Raw genomic sequence first — 27,103 nt, 5'->3', positions numbered from 1 at the left:
GTAAGAAGTCCGTGGAAATTATGCTATAGCTTTTTGACATAAGTAGTGTCATGAAAATAAAGAGCAAGAGGTAACAAGGAATCAAAGGCAGGAGATGAAAGAAAAGAAATCTAATTAAATCTAATTTATAGCAACACTATTATACCTCTTCATACCTTTCTATTCTTGTAAATTATATATGCTTCCTCTGCAAACATATGCTGCATTATTTTCTTTAAATATTATGAGAACGTCATCAACTTCTTCCAACAACTTCCTTGGCCTTCCTCTTCCTCTTCCTCTTGAACCATTCATTCTTTTCTTCATATATTTGTTTTGCAATTTAGTCCTCGTTCATTCTCACTATAAAATCAAACAACCTAAAGATACTTATTTTGCACTGATCCTTCATTTTTTGTTCAATTAATGTTTATTAAGAATTCATTTATTCTTAAAACAATCTCTTCTTATTTGTCTGGAACAGTGTTTGGCAGAATTCTGATTGAAAGGATACAAGAGATTATAAGGACTAAAATTTGAGAAGTGCAATTCAACTTTAGCTGTTGATCCTCAACAGGTTGTTAAGATATATACGAATGTAAGAAAGAAAATGTACTGTATGTCTACTGATGTAAAGAATACAGGTAGTCCTCGACTTACAACAGTTTGTTTAGTGACCATTCAATGTTACAACAGCACTGAAAACTGTTAATTTTTCACAGTTACAACCTCTGCAGCATCCCCATGATCATGTGAACAAAATTCAGATGCTTGGCAACTGGTTCATGACCATTGCAGTGTCCTGGGATCATGTGATCATCTTTTGCAACCTTCTGACAAGCAAAGCCAACGGGGAAGCCAGATTCACTTAACAACTAGATTACTAACTTATCAACTACAGTGATTCACTTAACTACTTAACTACTGTGGCAGAAGGGTCATAAAATGGGGCAAAACCCGCTTAACAAATGTCTCACTTAACAACAGAAATTTTGGACTGAATTGTGGTTGTAAGTAAAGGACTACCTATATACAAGATAGTGAGTTAGTGTTGAATTATGAAATGTTTTGTATGTATGTATGATACCAGTGATATATAAAGGAACTAAAGCATGAATGAGAATCAGTGCAATGCTTAGCAAATGGGTCAAAACTGAGGTTATATGAGGTTTAATGTAGTTACATATAAATGTGACATTAGAGGTGTGTTAGTTACAGATAATCAATATGTAGACACTTGTATACATGATTTTCATATTGTTAGATGAGAACCTAAATAGTTCTCATGATTTGCAAAGAATGTTAGATTGATGGATTTTTTTTCTTTTTGTTGTTAGTATTGGATGTTTGTTAGATTGTTTTTTCTTCTTCTTTTTCTTTTCTTTGTTTTGTATTTTATCTTTGGTGATATAAAATAAATAAACATGCTTAAAATTGTTAGATTGATGATGTAATGAGAAATATGGATCTGAAAATTGAGGTATCAAAGATGAAGGTTGTTTTGCTTGACATAGAAAATAGAATAAACAATTGCAAGTTACAATCACTAGGTGAGTTAATGCAGAGTTCCCTAACTTTTCGGGGTTGGTGGCTCAGAGTGGGGGGAGGGAAAAAAGGGATGGTTTTGGGGGGGTTGAATGCATGTTCTCCAATTGCTCATGCAAGTGGGGCCGGGAGCGCTCACATAAGTGGGGCTACAAGCGCCCGTGCAAGTGGGTCCACGAACACCTGCGGTGCTCACAGCAACCCACAGTGCTTGCACAAGTGGGACTGCAAACACCCATGATGCTTATGGCGACACTCATGCAAGTGGGGCCATGAACACTTGCGATACGGTGACACACAAGTGGGGCTGTGTGTGCATGCGGACTGGCCACCCATTCATGCCACCTGGTGGCCAATGGGCCACAGTCCAGTAGTGGGCCACGGCCCACAAATTGGGGACCCCTGAATTTAATGTACTTAATTATTTACTTAATAATGTAAATTTAGAATAGAATAGAATAGAATAGAATAGAATAGAATAGAATAGAATAGAATAGAATAGAATAGAATAGAATAGAAGGGACCTTGGAGGTCTTGTAGTCCAACCCCCGCTCAAGCAGAAGAATCTATACCATCCCAGACAAGTGACTGTCTAGCCTCTTCTTAAAAATCTCCAGTGATGGAGCACCCACGATTTCTGGAGGCAAGCTGTTCCACTGGTTAATTGTCCTCACTGTCAGGAAGTTTCTCTTTAATTCCAGGTTGCTTCTCTCATTGAAAATGAAGAAATGATTGAGGAATTTTAAAACATAAAACATTTTATATCAATATAAAATGAACACAGAATGAGATATTTAAGAAGTGCAGATGGGAAAACAAAAAAAGATAATTTGAAGAATGAATGAGCGTTGAACCATATTTTTTATTATTTGATTAGTAATAAATATAAAATTTGAAATATAAGATTTATTGTTTTGAGATATGAACATTCTGTAATATAGTGGTGACTAGTATATTTGTCCTGTTTATAACAAAACAAATATATGAAAAATGAATAGGAAAAGAAAGACTAAAAACTCATGGTTGGATAGAGTTAATGAGATTCCCCCAAAAAAGAGTAGTGAAAAGTTTTTTAAAAACAGTATTCAAACCAGTATATGAACATTGTAGAAACAAGGATGATTTCCATGTTAGAAACATATGAAGAAATATAGTGAATGATATTGGTATAAATTAGATTTAGCCATATTTCCTTTTCTCTTTTCTTTCTTATGCCTTTAATATTGTGGCTTACTATTTCTTACCCTTTTTCCGCCCTTTTCATATTGATGCTTATCATGAAAGGCAATAGCATAATGAGTATTTATGTAAGTATTCAATATGTTATTCGTTTTATGTAAACTTTCATGGAGATAACTTGTAGTGCAAAATTGCAGCAATACAATCAAATAAATTCATGCTATCATATGGAACTTCATTGCTGCATAATATATTAAGGCCTTCAATTTAATATATTACTAATAATTTATGCTCAAACTTAAATTTTAGACATTAATGTACTTGGAAAAAATAAATAATGTAGTTCCACACTGTATGAACTCCTAAAAGAGACAGAAACACCATTCCCATTTGACCATGGTCCTATGTGATGGCTTTGGGACTGGCAATATCTTTCAGCTCAGCTTAAATCTATAAGTTATTGTGGGGATAAAATAAGGTGGTCTGCTGTGTTCACTGGAGCTACCACTAAGAAAACCTGGACTCTAATCGCTTTTTAAATGTATTGATTTATTTTATCTATATAGCTAATAGAAACAATAAAAATCATGGAAACCAGCATAAAAAATCCTGATTGTTCTCCCTCCCTCCAAAAGCAAGATATTCCTCACACCCAACAATCAACTTTTCTGAATTCCAACCACACACTACCCCAATGCTTGTGGGAAAAGTCAGGTCTTCGAGGTTTTTCAGGAGATTAGCTGGTTAGGGGCCTGCCAGGTCTCAGAAGGAAGGGTATTCCAAAGGGCAGGGGCCACTACCGAAAAGGCACACTATTTAGTTCTTGCTAGATGGCAACATTTAAGGAAAGGAACCTGGAGCACATCCATCCTGTTGGATGTGGTGTAGCAGGCAGATACCCTCAGAGAGAGGTGGTCCTGCAAATATTTTTTGTGCTTTATCTGGAATAGGGCTTCCAAAATGATCATAGGGCTCAGGTAGAAATGTGTGAAGAGTATTTCTTCAGATACTTCCAATTCAAACCATGAAAAGTTTTACAAATTAGGACAGGACTTAGAACTAAGTCTGGAACCAAGTAGAGTCAGTAAGAAGTAATGCTAACATAATATGATCACAATGCCTAGTTCTAATAAATAGGCCAGCTGCTGTATTTTGTAGTTTCTGAACTATCTTAAGACATTCCTCAATACATAGAATACACAGTAATAATATGTGTATGTGGCCCAAGTCTTATGTTACTATATGAATCACTTTAAAAATGTTTAACAAAAGATAATCTAAATCAAGATAAATTCTAGCAAATGAAAAGCTCTGTTAAAATTTAGAAAATTAAATGAATAAATGAATTAAATTAATTAAATTAATTAATTAATTAAATTAAATAAATAATCTATTTATTTTTCTTTCTGTCAGGGTTGCTGCTGGAAGATAATCCATCAATCCGTGCCATCATTTTAGGACATGGACATATACTGGTGGGAACAAAAAATGGAGAGATTCTTGAAATTGATAAAACCGGTCCCATGACTCTACTTGTGCAGGTATAATTGCTTATTTTATGTACCAAAAGCTATATCAAAGAGCATAACCAGCATTTCTACATTTGCTCTTAATTTAATTCATTTGCTACTTAATTTCACTGTAGCCTTCTGTACTTTTTTGCAGTTCAATTAATTTACCAAGGATGTTACCAGGATGTTATTGGATTGGATATTGTTTATGTATATTGACAAATAGATTTCCAAACTGTTAAGTTATGAAGTCCATCAGGTTTATGTTTAATAAGGGTGCTTGTTTGGACTAATTAATTGCTGTGACAGGAATGCAGAGAAAAATCAGAACAGTGCAGAAATATAGAAAATAGGTGTATGAATTATGACACCCTTAAAGAATGTACAAACACATATAAAAATATATACAGGAGCAGTGGTTACTACATTGTAAGTTTATGGATTTTTTAAGAGTAGCAAAATGCTATCTAGAAATCAGTCTTAGGTTGGAATTGGAAACAGTTGCACAGCATCTGCTTTTCTTTAGGAATATTTTCCCTATTTATAAACAGGGCCATATGGAAGGAGAGGTCTGGGGTCTGGCAGCACATCCCCTCTTGCCTATCTGTGCAACAGTGAGTGACGATAAAACTCTAAGGATCTGGGAGCTTTCCTCCCAACATCGTATGCTGGCAGTGCGAAAACTTAAAAAAGGTAACAATTTGTGACCATTTGTGACCTGGGAAGGCAGATACCAATAGAAGCTACTAGACACTATTTACACCAATGGATGATCAATCATTCTAAGATATTGAGAAACAGGAAGGAGTCTAGGATTGAAAAGTTAATGTTTTATGGGTTTGCTTATAAATAAGGAATGGGATATGGCAGTGGTGGCGAACCTATGGCACGGGTGCCAGAGGCGGCACTCAGAGCCCTCTCTGTGGGTACGTGCGCCGTCGCCCCAGTCCTAGGCCTTCAGCTGGGTTTTATAAAACCTTTTCACTTTAGGCCTCTGCCGCCATGTGCAAAAAAAAAAAAGGTTCAATCAGTCAATTTCAACTTCTCACGGGAAAAAAAAGATCTTGCAAAGTTGGAATTGATTGATTGAACTTTTTAGTCCCACCCAGTCTGCCATTACCACTGCAGCCACGCCCACCCAATTGGCCACACCCAGCCAATGGGCCATATCCACCCGGCACTCGACGATGCATAAGTGGGTTTTGGGTTGCAGTTTGGGCATTCAGTCTCTAAAAGGTTCGCCATCACTGGGATATGGGATGGAGAGATATCTGTTTAACTTTATTTTTTTATACTTGTGATGAATTTTGGAAATCATTTATTTTTATATTTTTCTTTTTCTTTATTCTTTATTATTTCTTTGTTTTTTTCTTTTTTCCTGCATTTTTTATTTTTTTATTTTCTTCTCTTTCTCTAATTTAGCTTGTATTAGTTTTTACTATTGTAAATAAAATTGTTAATAACAATTTTTTTAGCATGGGAACTTGATTATGACTCCATCATCACCACCATTTGTGTGCGGTGGGATTGAGGAGCTCTTTGTTGTCCCAAAATTTCACTCCCTGATCTCTAAGATTTAGCCACAGACTTTCTCTGAACTTGTTTAGGTGGACGATGCTGTGCCTTCTCCCCTGATGGGAAAGCCTTGGCAGTTGGATTGAATGATGGAAGCTTTCTGGTAGTGAATGCTGATACTTTGGAAGATATGCTTTCTTTCCATCACAGAAAAGAAATGATCTCTGACATCAAATTTTCTCGAGGTCAAAGTGAACTTTTTTTATTATTTTAAGATTTTTAAAATGAAAATGTTGAGGGAGGGCAAGGGATATTTATAAACATTAATATACAACATATACTATATATGTTTGTATGTGAGGTTAAATTTGCTTTCTTAAAGATACGTCAATCTATGATAAGACATTATTTCATGATACAGAGAAACTAAGCAAGCTTAAACAGCCATCTCTTACTCCATTAGCATGAGGGCAATCCACTCCCATTCTATAGTCCCAAAGGATCCATAGATTACAGTACCAAAATTTGGTAGCAGTGTAATGTAGCAAACTTTCACTGTAGTGTAGCAAAACAGGTATGTTAAAACCCTGCATTCATTTTGTAATTAAAACTACTTACCTTGATCTGAACATTTAAAAAGTATAAAGTACGCCCCTTCCATCATCCATAGGCTTAAAAATATTGTTTTTTTAAAAAAATAAAATGAGCTCTCAAGTAAAAAAAAGAAAATAAAAAGACCTGTTTCCATTTCTTAAACTATTTTCAGGCAATTTATGGACCTCCAAATGTTGTTAACATCATCTTTTGTCGCCCCAGCTTTGCTAAGGCTGAAGGATGCTGGGAACTGTAATTCAGCACCATACACAAAGCCCACTTTCTATACACCAATAACATACTCATTCTTCAAATGAGGCTCTTTCTACAACATCACCTATTTCTGTCCCAACATTTCTATGATAACATCACCACATATAGAAAAAGAATTAACTCCTTCTTTCTGCACCAGCCCCTATCCATAAAGACCCTCCACCTGAGATCCGGCAGGCCCTCGCTCTTTTAAATTTCCAGAAGGCCTTAGAAAGCTGGCTTTCTCCCAGGCTTTGGGATAGGGTGGGCTACAGCCCAGTATCAGGAAGGGTTGTTTTGGGGCAGCAGAAGTAGTTTCTTTTGGATGTTGGTTTTTATTGCTTTTTAGGTTCTCATTAGCACTGCTGTGAGCAGCCCAGAGTTATGGCACATGAGATGAATGTGTATATCAGTCTCATAAGTAAATAAATATTGGCAGACCTGAGGGAAACTGAGAGTTATAATAAAACTTGAAGAGTAAAAAAATTCTCATTGGTTCCTTTACTACAAGCTATACTCCATTACTTAGGCTTCTTTAACAAATTTTCACTCAATGTATTTTTGTCTTTTATAATGACAGTTTCTATCTCCCACTGTCATATTCCCTTCTAATATAAGCAGACATACAATGTTATAAGGAAGGCATAATAGCAGCAATAAATCTTATAACTTGGTCTCTAGAGCAAGAGATGTGACTGTGGTACTAAACTGATCTATTGGAGTCTCTCCATCTGCTTGCTGCTTTTTCCATAATATCTGATCTCAATTCCATAGAGATGTTTTGATGTATTCCTTGCAAATGCCTGGATTTGCTTGAATATATTTTTCAGATTCAGGAAAATACCTGGCGGTGGCTTCCCACGATAACTTTGTAGATATTTACAATGTACTTACCAGCAAAAGAGTTGGAATCTGCAAAGGAGCATCTAGCTATATCACACACATAGATTGGGATTCAAGAGGTAAAACACAGCAAAACAAAACATTTTATTTATTATAGGTCTCTTTGTGATTGATGAGCTCTTATAAGACTTCGAAACATTGTAGAAGATTGTGTATTTTCCTTGACTTGTGATGAGAAATAGAAAAGAGTAGTTCTATGACAGTTTTAAAATCTAAAACTGTAAAAATGCTCATCTATATTTCAGCTTATAGTAATCAGACTGGAGTTCTGTGGATTGTTTATTCTAAACAAAAGGCTATAATTAATAAAAAATGGATGAGTATGTCAAGGTTCTGACCAAGGTTCTGACCGATCCCAATGAAGTAAGCACAGCTGAGACATTCCAATTTCTAATGCAAAACTTTATTCAGCACATCATTTCGGCACAGATGAATAGAAAACCAGCTCCGGCTAATTGGCGTTAAAATTAGTATATTAAAAGTATTAAGTCTCCCTCCCCCCCCCAACAGTGTAGGTCACATTATCCAATTATCTGTCAGACAATTATTATGAGAGAGAGTTTCTTCAGGCCTCAGTAAACAGCTCTTGCATGACTTTGGTTCTCATGGCTTGGCAGTTTGATGTCTGAAGCCTGCATTCCATTCTTCCCCCCTCTCCCCCAATGTCTGTAGGCAAGCTAAGAAGCAGTGATAGATGAAAGCAACATAAGCATTCTTCGGCAGCTTGACAGACTATTTATTAAAATAATACAAGATAAAGAATGTACTCCTTATTTCCCCAAACTATGAAATAGGCTTGGCTTTGCCAGTTAATTAGTCAACTCTTGAATACCTTGTGTTCATCAGGCTTATAACTTGTCTCTTTTAAAAAACAACTGATTTTCCAACTATATGGTATATGAGCAATTATTTTATCACTATTAATAAGGAAAAACTTTAAAATGCAAAACTGAAAATATGGAGTGCAGATTCTTTAGGGCTCAATAGGACAGCGATTATCAGAGTTGTTTGTTGAAATGGATGGTTATAGAAATCAAATAAATAAATAGGTAGATAGCTAGGCAGGCATGCATGCATGCATTATAAGCATGTGTCTTCTGCTATAAATTTGCAGTACTCCTTCTCCCTCCAGTTTTTGTTTAAAATATAGAATGAAGCAAGGAGCATTGTCCATTGTTCTAAAAATGTTACTTTTAGTGTTACCATTGTCCCCTCTTGCTGACAGTCTTTATCTTCATAAGCCTTCAGCAGATAGCTTGTAGCCAAAAGTAAGTAAAAGTTCACCTTCTGTGTCAGAAAAATCTGTTGAGTCTAATTTCTGTAAACTCCTTCATGTTCAAGGGAAGCTACTACAAGTCAATTCTGGTGCCAAAGAACAATTCTTCTTTGAAGCTCCAAGAGGAAAGAGGCATATAATAAGATCCACAGAGGTAGGGAAAAATGAAAAGAATTTCTGTATTTTACATGTTATTTCACTACTGTCTGTTACAAAAATGTGCAGTTTGTTTTCTGCTTGGTATACTTTCTAAAGTGTGATAAAGGCTCTGTTTCATTCAATAACCCAACATATTTACATAAATACTGTATAGGTTTTTGTAGAGATGGGCTAAAGAACTCTTCCTCTTTTTTTTTACCATAATGCATTCATTTTATATCAACATGACTTTCTTCCTGCTAAGCATAATTGCATTAATCTGTAATTATCATTCAAGGCAGCGGCAGTATTTTAGTGTGGTAAGTGCATTTGAATATTGAAAGCATGCTGTAGGAATTCTCACTAAATGGCTACCATAGATAAGGGTCAATTTACAAAAATAACTAGACAAGTTTTAACTCAGGTGATAAAAAGCACCCTGCAAGTACCAAGGGATATATTTTTTTTCCTCTTATCTAATTTGTGGGGAAAAATCAATATTTCCTTATCACATGGAGACAAGCATTTGATGTACTATCAAGATATGTGGGCAATCATATTATGAAGTAGGGAATCTAAAAATCATATTGGACCATTCTGCTGTTAACTGGAGACCAGTTGTTTATGCAGTTTACAAGATATTGAAAAAAATAGTTCCATAAAATGTGCTTACAGTTTATAATGTTGGATTTTTAAAAAATGTTTGATTCCAGATTGAAATGATTGAATGGGATACCTGGACATGTGTTCTTGGTCCTACTTGTGAAGGAATTTGGCCAATGCATAGTGATGTCACTGTTATCAACGCAGCTTCCCTTACTAAAGATAACGCTCTTTTAGCTACAGGGGATGACTTTGGGTTTGTAAAATTCTTCAGATATCCAGTAAAGGTAATTGAAATATTTTTCAAACGTGACAATGAAAAAATTATGTATACCGAGGAAAAATAGAAAATAGGAATTTTATACATTTGGGATTGCTCAATTAAGCTTGATGGCTTTTATCTAAAGTATCTGTAAGGAAGAGCTAACCAGTGTACATGTACTCCGAGATAAAAATTTTAAAAAGGCAGTTTAATGGACAGAAGCATTCTGGTAATATGTTTTTAGTAAGAGTTGAGAATCTGGGTGAAGGGTTTATTTCTTCATTTGATAGTCAAAAATGTGTGAGAGAATCTCCTTGAGTATCAAAAAAATCAGTTTGGGCTATATTTATTTATTTGGCTTGATGCTGCCCAACTCCAACTGATATGGATGGCTGAAACTAAAAAGAAGGCAAATAACTGATTTGAATTTTACAGGAATTCCTACAGCATTATATGTAGTAATCAGTTTACAACCATTTGCTTAATGATAGTTCAAATTACTGAGAGTTTTAGAAAGGGTGCTTAATAGCCCGTAAAGCATGTCTGACGGTCACAAAATTTCACACCACCACCATCCTGTGGACATGTGATTATAATCTGGAGGCTTGGCAACCTGCTCACACAAGCACATTATTATCATGTGATCACACACTTGCAATATTCTCTGTCACCTTTCCCAGAAAGAAAGTCAATAGGGAAGCCAGCAGGGTTGGCTGCAAGTTGGGGCTGCCTGCTGAGAAGACTCTTCATGAAGGATTTCAGCTTCATACCTGCTTGGATTTCGGCAGCCTCTTAAATTTCTTAGAAACAGAACACATGGGTCCATATCAGGAAAAAGAGATCGCTGACCATATGATTTGCCTGTGTTACAGGGTCAGCATGCCAAGTTTAAGAAGTATGTGGGTCATAGTTCCCATGTCACCAATGTCCGGTGGTTACATAATGATTCTGTGCTATTGACAGTGGGTGGTGCTGACACTGCCCTGATGATCTGGACTCGAGAATTTGTTGGAACCCAGGAAAGCAAGCTAGTTGACAGTGAGGAATCAGATACTGATGCAGAAGAAGATGGAGGTAAAGACCCCTTGCTTTTGTCTATAAAAATAATTCTATACAGGAGGTCTGCTGAATAACTACAGCATTTTTGTACCTTGGGCAAAATTCCATTAATCTATTAGAACTGATTCATACATTTCTGTATACAAATATATATATATATATGAGTAATATAACATTACACTCATCTACAAACATTTAACAGTAACAGTAACTGATGTAGTAGATATATACTGTATAGTCTTATTTACAAATGGCTGCTACAGTGTGCATGGCAGTCTAAAAACATCATTTTAATTGAAAGTGGATTAGCATTCCAGCATGCTTTTCTACTATGTCAGGGAAAGCTGTGTGCAGCCTGAAGATATTCCTGCAAATAAATGTTATGTGACAGGCCAATGTTTCAAACATGCCAGCTTCATGTTGAATTTTATTTATTAAATACATGTTTTTGAATGAGTGAGATTGTGAGAGCTGGCAAGTACAAAGAAACATAACTGAAGTTCTAGTGATATCAGGAGATGAAATATTGCCTATCTCAGCACCACAGCGTTGGCATTGGAGAATACAGAAGAAGATCTTATTACAAGAAGCATATCATTTTCCTCCAAATTTCTCCATATTTGGGAATATCCCAGGTTATTTCAAAACATTTAAATAATTTTTCAATTGCCTCACATAAGTAATGAGTTTCATTACTTCACTGTAATTTTCCACTTTCTTTAAATACATTTACATATTACTTGTTGCTGGAAAAGGAAAAGAATCTTATCTTAAAAGCAAATAAGATCATGGAAACAAATTAATTGCAAATTAAGGTTTTTTTTTAAGAAATCACTTTTTCTGCAAATGTAATATTTTAAAGCTGTCAAAACACTGGCTCAGGATACCATAATCTGTATTTAAGTAATTCATATATAATTTCCACATTGAAAAATTGGAAGTTCTTAAACAAGTATTATTATTATTCTGCAGTGCCTGGAGGCTGTTAGGGGCTGGATGGGGAGCAATGGGTTGAAACTGAACCCCGGCAAGACCAAGAGGCTCTGGGTTTGGGGTTTTTTGGCCTATGAAGAATTGCCACCTTTGGTCTTGGATGGGGTGGCATTGCCCCAAACAGACTCTGTGCGTAATCTGGGGGTACTCCTGAACTCACAACTCCTGCTCAAAGAGCAGGTGGCAGTCATGGCCAGGAGGGCCTTTGCACAACTGCAGATTGTGCACCAGTTACACCCTTTCCTGGACCAACAATCCCTACTCAAAGTCACTCATGCCCTAGTCACCCCTCATCTTGACTATTGCAACGTGCTAAACATAGGGCTGACCCTGAAGAGCATCTGGAAGCTCCAGTTGGTGCAAAATGCAGCAATCCACATGTTTTTGTGCATATCTCGGTGTGCACGTGTGTCACCTCTCCTGCGGGAACTGCATTGGTTGCCGATTTGCTTCCAGGTGCAATTCAAGGTGCTGGTTGTCATGTTTAAAGCCCTTTGTGGCTTTATTTGAGGGACTGTCTCTTGTCGGTCACATCTACCTGACCCACTAGAGTGGGGAAGCAAGGAATGTTGCAGGTCCTGTCCCCTAAGAAGATACATCTGGCGGGACCCAGAAGAAGGGCCTTCTCCGTGGTGGCTCCCTCTCTCTGGAACATCATTCCCCCAGAGATTAGACTGGCCCCCACTCTAACTCTCTTTCAGAAGGTGCTGAAGACCTGGTTCTGCCAGCAGGCCTGGGGAACCCAGAGCAGGATGGAGCCAATTAAATGGCTAGTATGAATGTGTGTTGTCGCTGGGGAGTGTGTGTTATTATTTTATTATTTATTATTATTATAATTTTTATTTCTTTTATATGGTGTTTTTATATCCATGTAAGCTGCCTTGAGTCGTCATGTGCTAGTAGGCGGCAATATAAATTGTCTAAATAAAATAAATAAATGATTTATTTCACACTTATCAAAGGTTATGACAGTGATGTTGCACGAGAAAAAGCAATTGATTACACTACAAAGATCTATGCAGTGAGCATCCGAGAGATGGAAGGCACAAAGCCACACCAACAATTAAAGGAAGTTTCAGTAGAAGAAAGGTATGTTATGGGGAATGCCTCCTTGGGGGCAACGAGTCAAGAAGTGCATTTGGGAAAAAGATACACACTTCAGGAAACACCTTTAAATCGGTGTTGAGCAAATGCCTATACTAGCCCCTATAATCTTGGCAAGATTTCAGAAGTAGTTTGCCATTGCCTGCTTCCTAGAACTGAGAACATGTAAGTGACCCAAGATCACCCAGCTGGTTAATATGGCTGAGGCAAGTCTAGAATTCACAGTTTCTAGCTTGGTGCCTTAACCACTACTATTCCATTTAATAGTCTTCAGAAAACCTGTACTAATGCTTCCACAATACTCTGAATCAGAGTTCATTTCCTCTTCCCAAGTATTTCAAGATAGTATGTTCAGAGTGCTAAACCTCCAGTTTTCAAAAAAATCTGTATGCATATACTTTATATTTTATAATGAATTGTTGACTCTGAAATACGTGGCTGATCTGTTTGCTTGAAGTCAGTACAATAGTCAGTTGTCTTTTGGGATAATTTACCTAACTTTAAATCTATAGTGTTACTTTACGTCGATATTGTTAGGCAATATTATTAATATATTTAGGTGAAAGAAAATAGCTTCTGGTGACAACCTTAAGAGTACTAATATAACAAATGCTAAAAAAAAATTTTAAAAAAACATTTGCTCTGTAAATGATTGGCATTTCTAATGTTACGTTTACACTCTTGTTTTTAACCTTTTACGTTATATTGTAGATCTTTTCCTCAGCTCATGAGGGTTACAGCTAACACTTTGTAGGATTGTGAGAATTTGTTCTGAAGTATTCTTTTAACAATTCAAGGGCCCCAAAATTCTAGCATTGGTTCTGTAGCAACCCGTTTGTTTGTGCTTTCTACTCCACCTGGAATTCTCTTTGTTTTAGCAGGACAGGGACAAGGAAGGCAGAGGTAAAAACAGACATGTCTTTAAATTTAAACCGGTCACTCTTCAAAAAAAGCAAATCTTGGTTATCCTTAAAAATATATGTTTCAAGGATAACAAAGATTGTTTCAAACCATGTTTGAAATGAATATTATAAATGTTAACATTTCATCAAAAATCAGTGAGAAGTAAGATGCACAATGCTTTGAGAAATTAGTGAAATTAGAGAGATGTAATTTGATTGTGAAATGGCTATCCTTTCAACTGTATGGGAAGATTGCATCTGTGCCTGATCATCTGCAAAACAAAACATTGCAAAAGGATACCTCACAAATTTAGCTTGAATTATTAGTTAATGTGTTTCGTATAGTTCTGATTGAAATGATAGAAAAGGCAATAATGAGTAAAGTTTGGGAAGTACATCATTGCATTAGCCAGGCATAATACAAAAACCAGGTTTTTTTCAATTAATCACAAGAAATGTATAATGTGTGATTAATTTGTGGAAAAAGTTTATTTTATGTTTATTTTTTGCTTTAGAGCAAATATATGATAAAGGAAATACTGTATGCTGGACTATGGAACATTTTACGTGTATATGGAGCTCATTGTTGCTGAATGAAATAAGTACATGATTGAAATAAAGGCACTGTGAGACTAATTGTTTCACCGATGGTTGAACATTAAATAGGAGCTAAGACAAAGATACACAGGCAGTCCTTGTTTAGCAACTACCTTGTTTAGAGATTCCTCACAGTTACAATACTGAAAAAATTACTTTACAACCAATCCTTGCATTTACAAACTTCATAGGTCTTTAAAGCAAATGAAAACTGAAGTAGGATCGTAAGCAGAGTTACAGTTTCATTTAGCAATCGCTTTACTTAATAACTAAGTTGCCAGTCTTAATTATGGTCGCTAAATGAGGACTACCTATATGATGTCCCCTTATTTAATTTATTCATAGATAAATGTACAAGGAATACTTGTGATAATGTTACACATATATTGTTTGGAATTATTAAAATGCATGTCCTTTGTTATGCATACAATGCCATTTATTGGTTGAGATCCTGATTCATTTGCAGCGAATGTCAGATTGTATTATGCAATGAGTACATATCTGGACGTTATTGCATCAAACATCAAGGTAGTTGTGCTTGACAATGAAAATGCAATGAACAATTGCAAATCATGTATAAATGGTGAAAAAACAGAGCAAGTAGGTGACTTTATATACTTTGGTGGATAGTTTCTTAAAGATGGGAAATGGATGGAGAAAATTTAAGATATGGAGGATGTGGTCTGTTACAAAGAATGGATGTTTGTTGAAAAATCTGAAAATGGTTATGTATGGGAAAGTGCCCACTTTGTTAAATGAAAATTTAGTGAAAATTGCATATCAGGAGAAACGTAAAAACACTAGGAATGGATAGTTTAAGAAGAAGGGATTGACTTATTTTCCAAAACACCAGAGGGCAGGGCAAGAAGTAATGGGTGGAAGCTTGTTAAAGAGAGATTCAACCTAGCAAGAGAAACTTTTGACAGTGAGAACAATTAATGAATGGAATAGTTTGCCTCCCAGAGTTGTAAGTGCTCCATCACTGAAGGTTTTCAATAATGGACTCACAACAATTTGATCAAAATGGTATAAGGTCTCTTGCCTTGAGCAAGGGACTGATCTCTATGTTTTTAATTTTTTTTGCTTACCATTGCCTACTTTTTATGGCATTTGCATAATGTGGCTAAAGAAGATCATACAATAGATAAGTTTTCCTTCTGATAAATGTTTAGTGATTGGCCATACTCACATAGTAAACAGTTACCAAGAATGCTCATTTCATGCTCTCATAACTCCAAATCTGCATTCCAGCCTAAAATAATGGCGACCTGGTGCTACAAATGCAGTAAACAAAGTACAGCAATTTATTCTTCAGTTTCTTTTGATTTTTTGTTACGTGATAAACATCATTTCACAATAATTGTCTGCCAAGGCAAACTAGGCAAGACAAAAGTAACTAAAAGCAAAAAAAGTAACTCATTTTACTTCTGGCGTATGCAAACTGAGACTATTTCATGTATGCTCGCTCAAAAAACAATGGTTAAAGTAAACAACTGGTAAATATTTAATTGAATTGAATTTATTCAATTTGATATGGTTGCTATTGGAAGAATTTCTTCACTATTGTTTGTTTTTGCTCAGGTCAAAACAACAAAAGTCTTTATCCAGAGTTCAAAATTTAATTAGCATCCAAGGCTAAAGTGTTAAATGTGGCCAGCCCCTTGCAAGGGTGCAAAGTCATTTTATAGTCAGATGTAAACAGCTAATCTGTGGGTATTTAGTTCCAAAATTTTCAAACTGTAGTTGTCTGTATTCTGGATACTTTATAGAACTTTGTCTTCTCCAGGATTGTTTATGCAAAATAGTAATTCATTCCAGTATCAAGTAAAAATATATTTTTATGGATTGAGTTTTTATTGAAAGTGTATTTTAATTGCTTAATTCTGAATTTTGATGTAATGTTTTGTGTCTCTAAGTTGCGGGAGATGTCTGCACAAACATGCACCATCTACACTTGGCAAGGAACAACACATTTCTGAGACTTTATTACAGTACATGCTGTACTGCTGATTTAAACCTATTTTCATGATGTGTTGTTGTGTGCCCCAGCTGAGATTCCAGATTGATTCCACACAACACCACTGTTGCTTATGGCATAAATGTATTTCAACTTTACCTCCTCTAGAAGTAAAATCCAATTATGAACTGGAAAGATTGAAGTAAAGAAGGAAATATAATTATGCCAAAGGATCTGAAAGCTAGCTGAATTGTGAAAATATTTTTTCAAAAGGTACATCAAGCAAGTGATGTATCTTAAGATGATTGTAACTGGGGCAAAAGTTCAATAAGCATAACGGTTCAACAGAAATTTGAATTCAAAATTTTCTCATTCAGATATAGCACTGTGACTAGTACTCCAGCTTTCTCCAGTCTGATAAGCCACAGTGTAGTGGGATGGTTTCTGATTTCTTTGTTACTATGTATCCAAATATGTTTCATACTTTTTTCTGTTAAGGATGTCCTCCTCCAATAACAATTCCTTACATCCCTTATCTCATATGACACATCTATTGTCAGACTGCGTCTAGGCATAGATTGTAAGCTGTTAAGTAATGTACACTTATTTAAGATAATTAACAGCTGTTTTTCTCTCCTTTCCCCATCCTTGTTGTTTTTCTTCTCTCCCTCTTTTTTTGGCCGGTATCTCCACTCTCTACATTTTCTGTTTCTCCTTCCTTTTTTTCTTGTTCTTATTGGTTCTCTGCCCCTTGCTTTTCCATGTAATTTAGGAACAGGGCACTTATCAGAGGAGCCACAGGAACAATCTTGTGGTGTGGGAATCCTAAGAAAAGTGCTCCCACACTGTGGGGTAATTTGATCAGTGGTGGGACTATCTCAGAGAATTCAGGACAATTGTAAGCCATATAATCTTATGTTTGGCAAATTTGAATGAATTGGGTCTTGGATGAGAAGGAGTGTTTTGCACTGGACTTCAATTCCTTTAACCCAAGCACGCTAGAATGGTGATAGTGCTTCTGGTGTCTATAGCTGTTTCATATTATTAAAATGTGAACATTGCAGATGCCTGCATTTTGTCTTTTACTAACACTTGAATTATATGCTATGCCTGCAGCATCTGTTTGTTTGATCTGCATGACTGAATGGATCAGTAGTTTGTATCACAGTTAATATAATAAGGACCTTTAAACAGAATGTTAAATATATCAGCAAAATACAAGTCTTTTTCTTCCTTCTCCCTAAAAGCATGACTGCAGTGAATTTTTATTTTTTGGCAAGTGTGCCATAAATCTGTACCTCTCAGAGTATATGTAACCCTACTCAATGCTATGGCATGGTTTTGCCTCTAACCAATTGTGCTGGGAAGCCAGGCATTTTGAGAAACACCCAAGTGCATTATTGCCAACTCCTACTGTAAGTCTTCCTGTTTCATTTCAGGAGCGGTCCAGATTGTCTATATTTGGTTCATTTGTAAAATGCATAATAATTACATTATCATCAGAGACTATACAATGTCTTATGTTATTATAGCTCTGTTATGTTGCCTGAAGATAAAAGGGCTATCCCGCTTTTTGATATCTTCTCTGCTGTTTCTGATCCTAACCCCTAATTTATTGGATGATCTCTCAAAGTGGTTCCTGCTTTATAACTTTGTCTCACAGCTTGAACACTGAAGATGGACTGAACTGTGCAGAGTTGTTTCATTTGCATATGAATTCTACATGCAGAAAATGCTTTCATGGGAGATCTTATTTTTTTTCCATGTTTCCAGACTAATCTACTTTGTAGATATTCACAAGTTGTCTACTCTTTTTGAAATGAATTTGCACTGGAGAAAGAATTCCACTCCAAAACAAATATTTGACCAGCTATTTTCCTCTGTGAATATCCTGATTGATAGTGCAGCAATATGGGTCTGCTCACTTGATGCTTTCTAGAAAGGAATGTTAATCTACTGTAGGTACAAACTTTGGTAATAGCCTTTTCCTGCCATGACCCTCAAAAGATAACAATTCATGTTATATTAATTTTCCTGTTCTATTGCTAGGAAGAGTAAGATGCATCAAGCTGCAGGTCAAAGAACGTCTGTCTTTTGTCTGTTTATTTTCATTTTAATATGAAGTTCTCATTTTTTCAGTAATCCTTTCAGTAATTACCTGGTGCAGAACAGGGATGCATTGGATATACACTCCTTTTGACATATGGAATAAACACCAGGCACATTAGGGTCTTTTAGTCTCACCATTCACTGTATAGATATTGAGAGCACTGAGGATATTTCTCACATCGTAACAGGAAGGAAGACAAAATATCTGACGAAGGACAGCTGATTGTTGCTGGGTGTTTTCGATGAATGTAGAAAGAAAAAGAAATGGGTGGCAAACAAATCAAATAGAGAGACAGACGGACAGACAGACAAAAGGACAAACAAGTTAAGGGAAAGATTATAAAAACAATTATTGAAAAGAAGGGACAGTCATTAGTCAACCTGTGACTCATTGGCTCAAACTTCCCTTCCCGGCAGGTTAGAGGTTGCTGCTGGGTGGGGGAGGGAGCAAGGGATTATGCAAGTGGCTGGAAAATGGTCACAGGATGTTAAAAATGAGGCAGTGCTGAAGCAGCAGCAGCCCACCAATGCTGAAGCAGGTACAACTTACCCAAATTTTAATTCCCTCAGGAGCAATGGATCCTGGCATTCTATAAGTTAGCATATTTGAGGTACCTGTGTTAACAAAGTTTTGCTTTGATCCTAAAGATTGTTTCTGTTGTACCAGAGAAAAAAATGATTAACCCCTTGCCAGAAAAAAGGGCTGGGAGTAAGAGGTAGCAAGACAAGGATGGAGATGAGAGTTGGATTGTTTAAGGTTTGTTAAATCACTTCAGAGTCATGAGCAGGATCTCAGAAATGTTGTATTGTGAGAATTTTCAACTCTACAGTTGAGGTTCATGGCACTGTCTTAAATTATATTAGCAACATAAAGAAGTAGGAGCTTACAGCCTAACATAAAAAATAGAAACAGTCAGAAATAAAAACTTATGTGAACGAAGGCAAATATACATATCCCAGGATAATGTTACAGGATTATCTATTGCTAGACATTCTGAAGAGAGAGAAGTTCCCTGAGGATGGGCTCCAGCATGAGTCCAAAAGCTTGGAAGACTAAATCTCTGGTCCTGGTGATGACTCAAATTGGACTCTGCACAAACCTATACTTTCAAGGATAACAAAATTGTCTTTTTTTTCATCTGACACATTGTCAGTGTTGTTGAAAAAGCAGTATCAGTGGTGGGTTTCATATATGTGAACAACCAGTTCTCTGTGTGGATGCTGCTTCTGGAAGTCCAGTTTGGGCCTGGGCAACAAAAAATTAGCTACTGGTTCTGCCGAACTGGTACAAACTGGCTGAATCTCACCACTGAGCAGTACCATTCCTCTGGGGAGGGATCTTGAGGTTCAAGACATATCTGAGGGCTCCCTACAGCTTTGTCACATGATTGGTGTAGACTAAGGCAGGCTGCAAGAAATCATAAAGCAGCTATCTAAGGCTCAGTCCTAGAGAAAATAATTATTCTGCCTTCTATTGGAATACCAAAACCAGTGTTGAACAGTTTGTTTGATCAGGTTGTTTTTCAAATGCATTATAGTTTTACTGTAGCCAGAAAAGTATTACATTTATTTGCAGTTTTGTAACCTGGGTCTGTCTGAAGAGTCTGAAGAGTGTACAGTAAAATATTTAAGTTATAAACAAGCATTCTATTTTGCCATCTACAAAAGCAAGGCATATTCATATGTTGGGTAATAAATGTTATCCAACATCTATTTCTATATCAGTTCATAAGCCTCTTCTCCATTAAAAAGTTTCTTTTCTTTAAAGTCTTCCTAAAATATTTTAATGTTAGCATTCAAGAAAAATAATCACAGTCTACAGTAATTAGGATGATAGAACTTGGGGTTTGGTTCTTTTTTTTTATTTGAATGTTGTTTCATGTTTTGTCCTTGTCTAATAAAGTCAGTCCCCTAGGAGATTATAAGGAGATACGATCTTCCCATCTTGCATAATTTAAGTTGTCAGGGCCTCATGCCAGTCACAGGCTATAATGACATCAGTGACTAGAGTCTGTGACTTAGATGTAGGAGTATACACTCTCTACGGAAGAGTTCGAGTTCGAGTCAATGTCTAAAAGGGTGGAGGAGAGAGAAGACCTACATTTTGTTAAACCTTGTAAACCCCCTTCACTAACGTGAGATACGACGTGACCAGTCTGGTGTGAACGTTATAACAAACTTATAATATAGAAACACAATTAGACAACATTTTTGGCTGGCAATAGTTTTGGAATTTTGGGAGCACGTGATAAGCACATTTCCAGAGTAACTGCCATAGGAGACCTGCATGTTCACAAAATGGCTGCCATATTGGACATAATCAGTGAATATTGATTTACTAAATAGAAGCTAGTTCCCAGTGTGCAGTCAATCATTCCTGTAAATGTGTTTCTGCAAATAAAAATGCAATGATTCCTACAAGACATTCCTGCAAATAAATATGACACTACAGATTGTTGTTTTGGTATGTAGCTTGCCAATTTTCTCTTAACTTATTATTTTTAATTAGAAGAGTCAACAAGTAGAACAGAGATACCCAAGGCTGTATCTGGTGAATATACCTTCCTCTCCAGGCATCCCAATGTGAAATCTGTACATCTCTTGAAATATGTTTGGTGAATTTATGAAGTCATGGTACATAACCTATCCCCACAAACAACAATCTTCTTCAGTTCTGGTGGCAGTTTGAATTAATCTGCTTTTCTGCTTATTTATGTTGAATTTGAAGCATAATGATACATGGATGAAGTAAGCATTTTTTTAAAAAATAAACTATACCTAATATCAGCATACATTAATTTCACTATATCTTTTAATTTTCTGTTAAATTGAATGATGGCTACCAGGATAGATTATTTGAAACAGGATTAATCACGTTCATGGAGGAAGAGATAAATACACTAGTTATAATGATTAGGAAGTATATTTCCTCCAATGCCAGATTCAGTAGCAAGCATCCTTCTGAATTTTAGTTGCTAGGAAACAACCAGGAACTCATTGTTAAATATATGTCCTTCTTTGTGGAAATTCCGAAGAAATGTGGCTTGCTATTTTAAGAAAAAAAAATGCAGAAATAGGTAGGCTTGTAATATGGTCCACGTTTCTCCTATGATGTTTATTCACAAATTATTATCTCTAGAATATAGAGAATGAAGTAGCTTGCAGAAGATTCTTTATCATTTTGAGTGGTATTTTTGTACACAGTATTTTAAGGCAATTAATGGAATAAGCTTATCTTATAATTTGTATCACTGCAGTGTTCATCCTGAAGAGAACTCTCACCTTTACAGCTCAGTAAAGTTGTAGTGATCCTGGCTCAGCTGGAGCAGTGTCTATGCTAAGGGTTTTTTCACCATTCTGCTTCTATATGCTAGGAACAGGAATAAGCTGAACATAACAAATCATCATCACACAAGTAGCCATTGTTAGCAGTAGATATTCCTGGTATTTGTGCTTAATGCTTGGGCTGCAAAGAATTACATAGATGATGTCAAGTGATGTCGTTTAATGGCAAGCTTTGATACGATAGGAACTTTTATATGAAGAGTGCATGTTCTTGTGTATTCAGATCTATGGCCTGAAATATTACAATTAAATTTTCATTTTGATCTCATGATCATTGGCTAGTGATTGTCTCATCTCATGACCTTGTAGGACTTCTAAAGGGTCATTCAGGAGGATAAGAGTCAAGTAAAAATCAGAATACAGTTCAGGTGGAGAGCAACAAACGAAAGTCAGGAGGCCCAAAGTCAGCTATATAGATAAATCAGACTCAAGATAGATCCCATAGCAACAGGGGTTCAAGGTCAGGAATATAATCTGATTCCAAAAGACAGTGAAAGGGAGAGGGGAGTGTAAAGAATAAAGTCTGAAGCAATTGTTCTATGGACAGTCAGTCTTTTGTTGAATCAAGGGAACAGCTAGTTACCCTAGAATGGCTTGGTTCTTCTAGTTGATGACTTAACTACACTAAGTGGTGCTACAGTATAAAGATTATGCCAATAATGTCCTTTCCTTTTAAAAAGTGCTTAAGCAAAGCATTGTATCCTATTTGTAATATTTTTATGCTTGCATTTTTCTTTGAATGACATTAATGTTACATTCAAACATGTTTACGCATTACTGAAAGAAAACATTAATAATGCTATTATGTTTTAACTTGCTTTCCTTTGGAGGCAGGGAATTGTCAAGTAAGTATAAATCATATTTGCAGTGAGAAAAAAGACTAATTCTGCTATAATATTAATTATTAAATTATTTTCTGATGTTCTTTGGAAAGGAGAAGCGGCTGATCCAGCCATGTGGTGCCATCTCAGGAGTAGGCGCCATTTTGGAAGATGGCACCCACCCTGGAACGGCACAAAACAGCCTCTGTATAGGAAGCATGCATGGAGGATCATCCACTTCTCTTTCCCAAAGGCGATCTCGAAAATAAAAGTGGACTGAAGTGACCCAGGGGCGGGAAGCAGAGCACAAGGTGGAGAAAGCTCTAGGAGGCCCTGGGCAGGTCATGTGTGAGCTGGAGAGGTGCTGCAGTGAGGGCCCAGGGCTGAGCAGGCCTCCCAGGGACCTCCCCAACCCCTTGCTTAACTTAACAATCATAACAAAGAGAGCACAGATTGTGGTCGTTAAGTGAGGCAATCACATGGGCACTTCACTTAAAGACTACCATGACTTACCATCATAATTCTGGGCTCAATTGTAATTGTAGGTCAAGGACTACTTGTAAAGGGGACAGTAATTTTGAAAGATTAAATTTTGCTGAAAGTGATTTTGAAAATATTGGAATTAAACAGACAAATGGACCTGACGTTTTACATGAGTAAGGGAATATTATTTGTTTAGCATTTAAAAGCATAGACAATTGGTGGGTTTTACAAAATGAAGATAAAAGTACAGGTAGTCCTCGACTTACAACAGTTCATTTACTGACCATTCAAAGTTACAACAACATTGAAAAAAGGGACTTATGAACATTTTTTACACTTATGACCATTGCAGCATCCCCCATGGTCCTGTGATTTACATTCGGGCGCTTGGCAACTGACTCACATTTATGACGGTTGCAGTGTCCTAGAATCATGTGATCCCCTTTTGTGACCTTCTGACAAGCAAAGTCAATGGGGAAGCCAGATTCACTTAACAACTGTGTTACTAACTTAACAACTGCAGTGATTCACTTAACATCTGTAGCAAGAAAAGTCGTAAAATGAGGCAAAACTCACTTAACAAATTTCTCACTTAGCAACATAAATTCTGTGCTCAAGTGTGGTCGTAAGTCAAGGATTACCTGTAATATGAGCCAGATTGTGACAGTAACTGTAACTATGGAGTCTGATTACTGCATTCCCCCATGGTTAGCTGTGAAAATGAAGTTTACAGTATTTTTAAACACAAATGTAATTTTTCATAATTTCATAGACACTTGTGTAAATGTGCAGTGAAAATAGCCTTCTAAACAAACCAATATTTATATATTTCTTGTAAATCACTTTCCTTTCCCATACTTGAGATGAGAAGTGGGTAGGATAACATTTGCATGAAGACAAGAATTATAAAGCCACTGGAACATACGAAATTTAACTGCACACAGAAAATAAGCATATGTGGGAAAATGATAAAAGATGGGAAATAAAAAAGAATAAAGACAGAAAAATATATCAGAACCATAGCTTAGAGTTCTCATTTTGTACTATGTTAGTGAACCTGGTGTCAAATGGAGGAAGAAAATTACTGTTGAAGACAAAGATTCTGGATAACCTCCTTGTGATGAAAGACATAGTCTGACCCATCTGAATGGCACTGGATTGGGGAAGGCACTACAACATGACAGTTAAAAATTGACTTTCTTGATGCTATTAACATGTTACAGCAGTGTCCTATACACATTTATTCAGAAATAAGTCTGAGTAACTTGTATAAGACTTCAATCACTTTCACACAGGACAATTTTCTGGTCAAAGGAAAAATAATCCTGAGAATTTTCTTTTGTAAGTCCAAAGTGCTTGTAATAATTTTTTATTCATTTGGAATTAAAATGAAACCATAATATAAACATAGCCTTCAGGAACAATGAGGCTTATTGAATAAGCGCTCTTGCTCAAATGTATGGCATTTTATGAGGAATTGGTGGTTTTAGGACTAAGCATAAGTCACCATTTCCTTTGTTTTATCAAACTGATTTCTTAAAATAATGTAAGGCACTGGACAGTAGAGATCATATAACGGGAGAGGTGCTTCCTTCGACTATTCACTTAAAAAAAAAACACCTTCACCTGAAACAATACACTGGAAAAATATTCCTGTTTTGTTCCGTTGCATTGAATTTAAATTCCTTAAAGATCATTTCATCCATTCCTTATTTAACATCCAGCCATAAAGTCTTAAGCATTCTCCCGAATGTCTCAAAAACAGTTGTGGCAAATGTATGTTTGAAAATGCTTGTTTCATATATTCTCCATGAGTTATGACTTGCTTCATTATCTTACCTAGTGCCTGTGTACGTTTCCCTCTATCTAATATGTGAAATTATTTTAGAAGAGAAAGCGAATTTTGATATATTTTAAATCATTTCTATAAACTGTATTATTTATGCAATATACTAGAAGTATATGGGAAGCATTGATGAAGCTTCCTTTCTTCTCCTTCTCCTTTTTTTTCTTTTTCTTTTTCCTTCTCCCTGCCCTAATGGATCCTTAGTGCAGACTTTGCCCCCAAGATGTCAGGGTATGACCTTTCTGAGTTTATGGATTGGTGCATTCTTTTAATTTTTGTTTTACCTTTTGCTGGCATGCTTCAATAGCATGGCTGTGTATTACAAGGAATGAACAGTCAGTTCAAAAGCAGCTTGTGCATGAATTACTCTAATGGTCTCATTCTGTTTTTCTGAACTATACTAAGTTTCTTACTTGGCTTTATTTGCTGCTTACAAGGGGATCAAGGTAATTCTTTCAGTGTTGAAGTATTTTGCTAATGCTTGAAGTGAATATGTTTATCTTGCCTGAGTTGTAATTGTTTGGTTTGCTATTATTTTTGGTATACTATTGCTGCACTTTTAATAATTAACCAACATAAAAATATTACCTGTCCTATTTACAATTGAGGTTTATAATAGTTTTGGATTTTCAAAACTAACTTCTCTATTCAAGTTTATTATTTAAAAAATGTTGTTATCTCTAGGGACTGTAGTCATAAACTATTACTTTTACCTAGCCATGCATATGAAGGCTGCCAGACCTCAGATGCAAAAATCTGGACAACTCAAAATGTCAGCAAAGGGATAAAGGAGAATTCATAACTTGCCTGGCTTGTTGCAGTTTTGATATGGGTTATACTATTTGCAATAAACTATTTAACTAATATACAGGTAGTTCTCAACTTACAATCATTCGTTCACTGACCGTTCGAAGTAACAACGTCACTGAAAAAAGTGACTTATGACTGATTTGCACACTAACATCCGTTGCAGCATCTCCATGATCACATGATCAAAATGTGAGCACTTGGCAACTGGCAGGTGTTTATGACAGTTGCGCTGTCCCAAGGTCATCTGATCACCATTTGTAACCTTCCCTACCAGCTTCTGACAAGCAAAGTCAATAGGGGAAGACAGATTTGCTTAATGACTACATGATTCACTTAAAACTATAATGTTTTGCTTAACTTTCAAAAAGGGTCATAAAATGGGGCAAAACTCAACCAGCTCCCTTGCTTAGTGACAGAAATATGTGGGCTCTACTGTGGTTGTAAGTCAAGGATGAAACATTTATAATGAAACCGGTTTTGCTGCATATTAAGAATCTCATAGAATTTGGTTTTAATAATATATTAAAACATTTTAAATATATGTTTAATTATAATTTATTTATATAAAATAGCTTATGCATTATAAAATAGCTTGAACAACTGAGTAACAAAATTGAACAAGCACTGATAGAATTCACAAACTCTTTTTACAACAGAACATGTTTAAAGCTAACCATTTTATGCCTTTATAATTAATTTTATGGTTGAATGGGTAGATATAATTATTATTTGAATTACCCCCAAAACAATACTGATATTTCTGTTTTCTATAATTTGTCCCTATTAGTACTCTTGCTAATATAATTACCATTTTATCAATATCAAAATAAAAAATTAAATACTCTGAATACTCTGAATAGATACTATATTAGAAATATTAATATTTCTGAATAGATACTATATTAGAAATATTAATATTATTACTACAATTATTAGTTTTTAAAAAGATGAACCAACTGGTATTATTTAGACATAATTAGGATTACTAGAACTGGGCACAATAATTCAGACAACTGCTAGGTGGCAGGAAATAGTGTATTTTTGTATTCTTACAGCCCACATCAGGTAGACATAGACATATGCTATGTTTTTAGTGCTACATGCACCCCTTCACTCTCCTTTTCCATGACAAAAATTTCCACCAGAAGTTCAGTAATACATTGTATGTGCTATCAGGTGCTGGTAGTGAATACTGCAGAAAACAGCATCTTCAGCTAGATGAGCTTCCTGTCTGATCCAGTATTAGAGCTTAAATCACAGTACTGGGGGCAGAAGGAACAAGTCCCTCTCTCTCTCTCTCCCTCCCTCCCTCCCTCCCTC

General features: G+C 35.9%; 1 protein-coding gene across 1 annotated transcript in view; it reads left to right on the top strand.

Moving 5' to 3' along the window:
* Positions 1-27,103, top strand: part of LOC107302196 (EMAP like 6) — a 52,894-nt gene that overhangs the window by 6,811 nt on the left and 18,980 nt on the right. Inside the window, exons 7-14 of the mRNA XM_015831310.1 lie at positions 4,117-4,244; positions 4,766-4,907; positions 5,822-5,974; positions 7,406-7,537; positions 8,820-8,908; positions 9,606-9,782; positions 10,630-10,831; positions 12,772-12,898. Coding sequence (XP_015686796.1) covers positions 4,117-4,244; positions 4,766-4,907; positions 5,822-5,974; positions 7,406-7,537; positions 8,820-8,908; positions 9,606-9,782; positions 10,630-10,831; positions 12,772-12,898 — 1,150 coding nt within the window. The remainder of the gene's footprint in view (positions 1-4,116; positions 4,245-4,765; positions 4,908-5,821; positions 5,975-7,405; positions 7,538-8,819; positions 8,909-9,605; positions 9,783-10,629; positions 10,832-12,771; positions 12,899-27,103) is intronic.

Source organism: Protobothrops mucrosquamatus, unplaced genomic scaffold (genome assembly GCF_001527695.2).
Source record: "Protobothrops mucrosquamatus isolate PMUCROS unplaced genomic scaffold, P.Mucros_1.0 scaffold_256, whole genome shotgun sequence".
Lineage (NCBI taxonomy): Eukaryota > Metazoa > Chordata > Lepidosauria > Squamata > Viperidae > Protobothrops > Protobothrops mucrosquamatus.
This window is presented reverse-complemented; position numbering and strand designations above follow the sequence as displayed.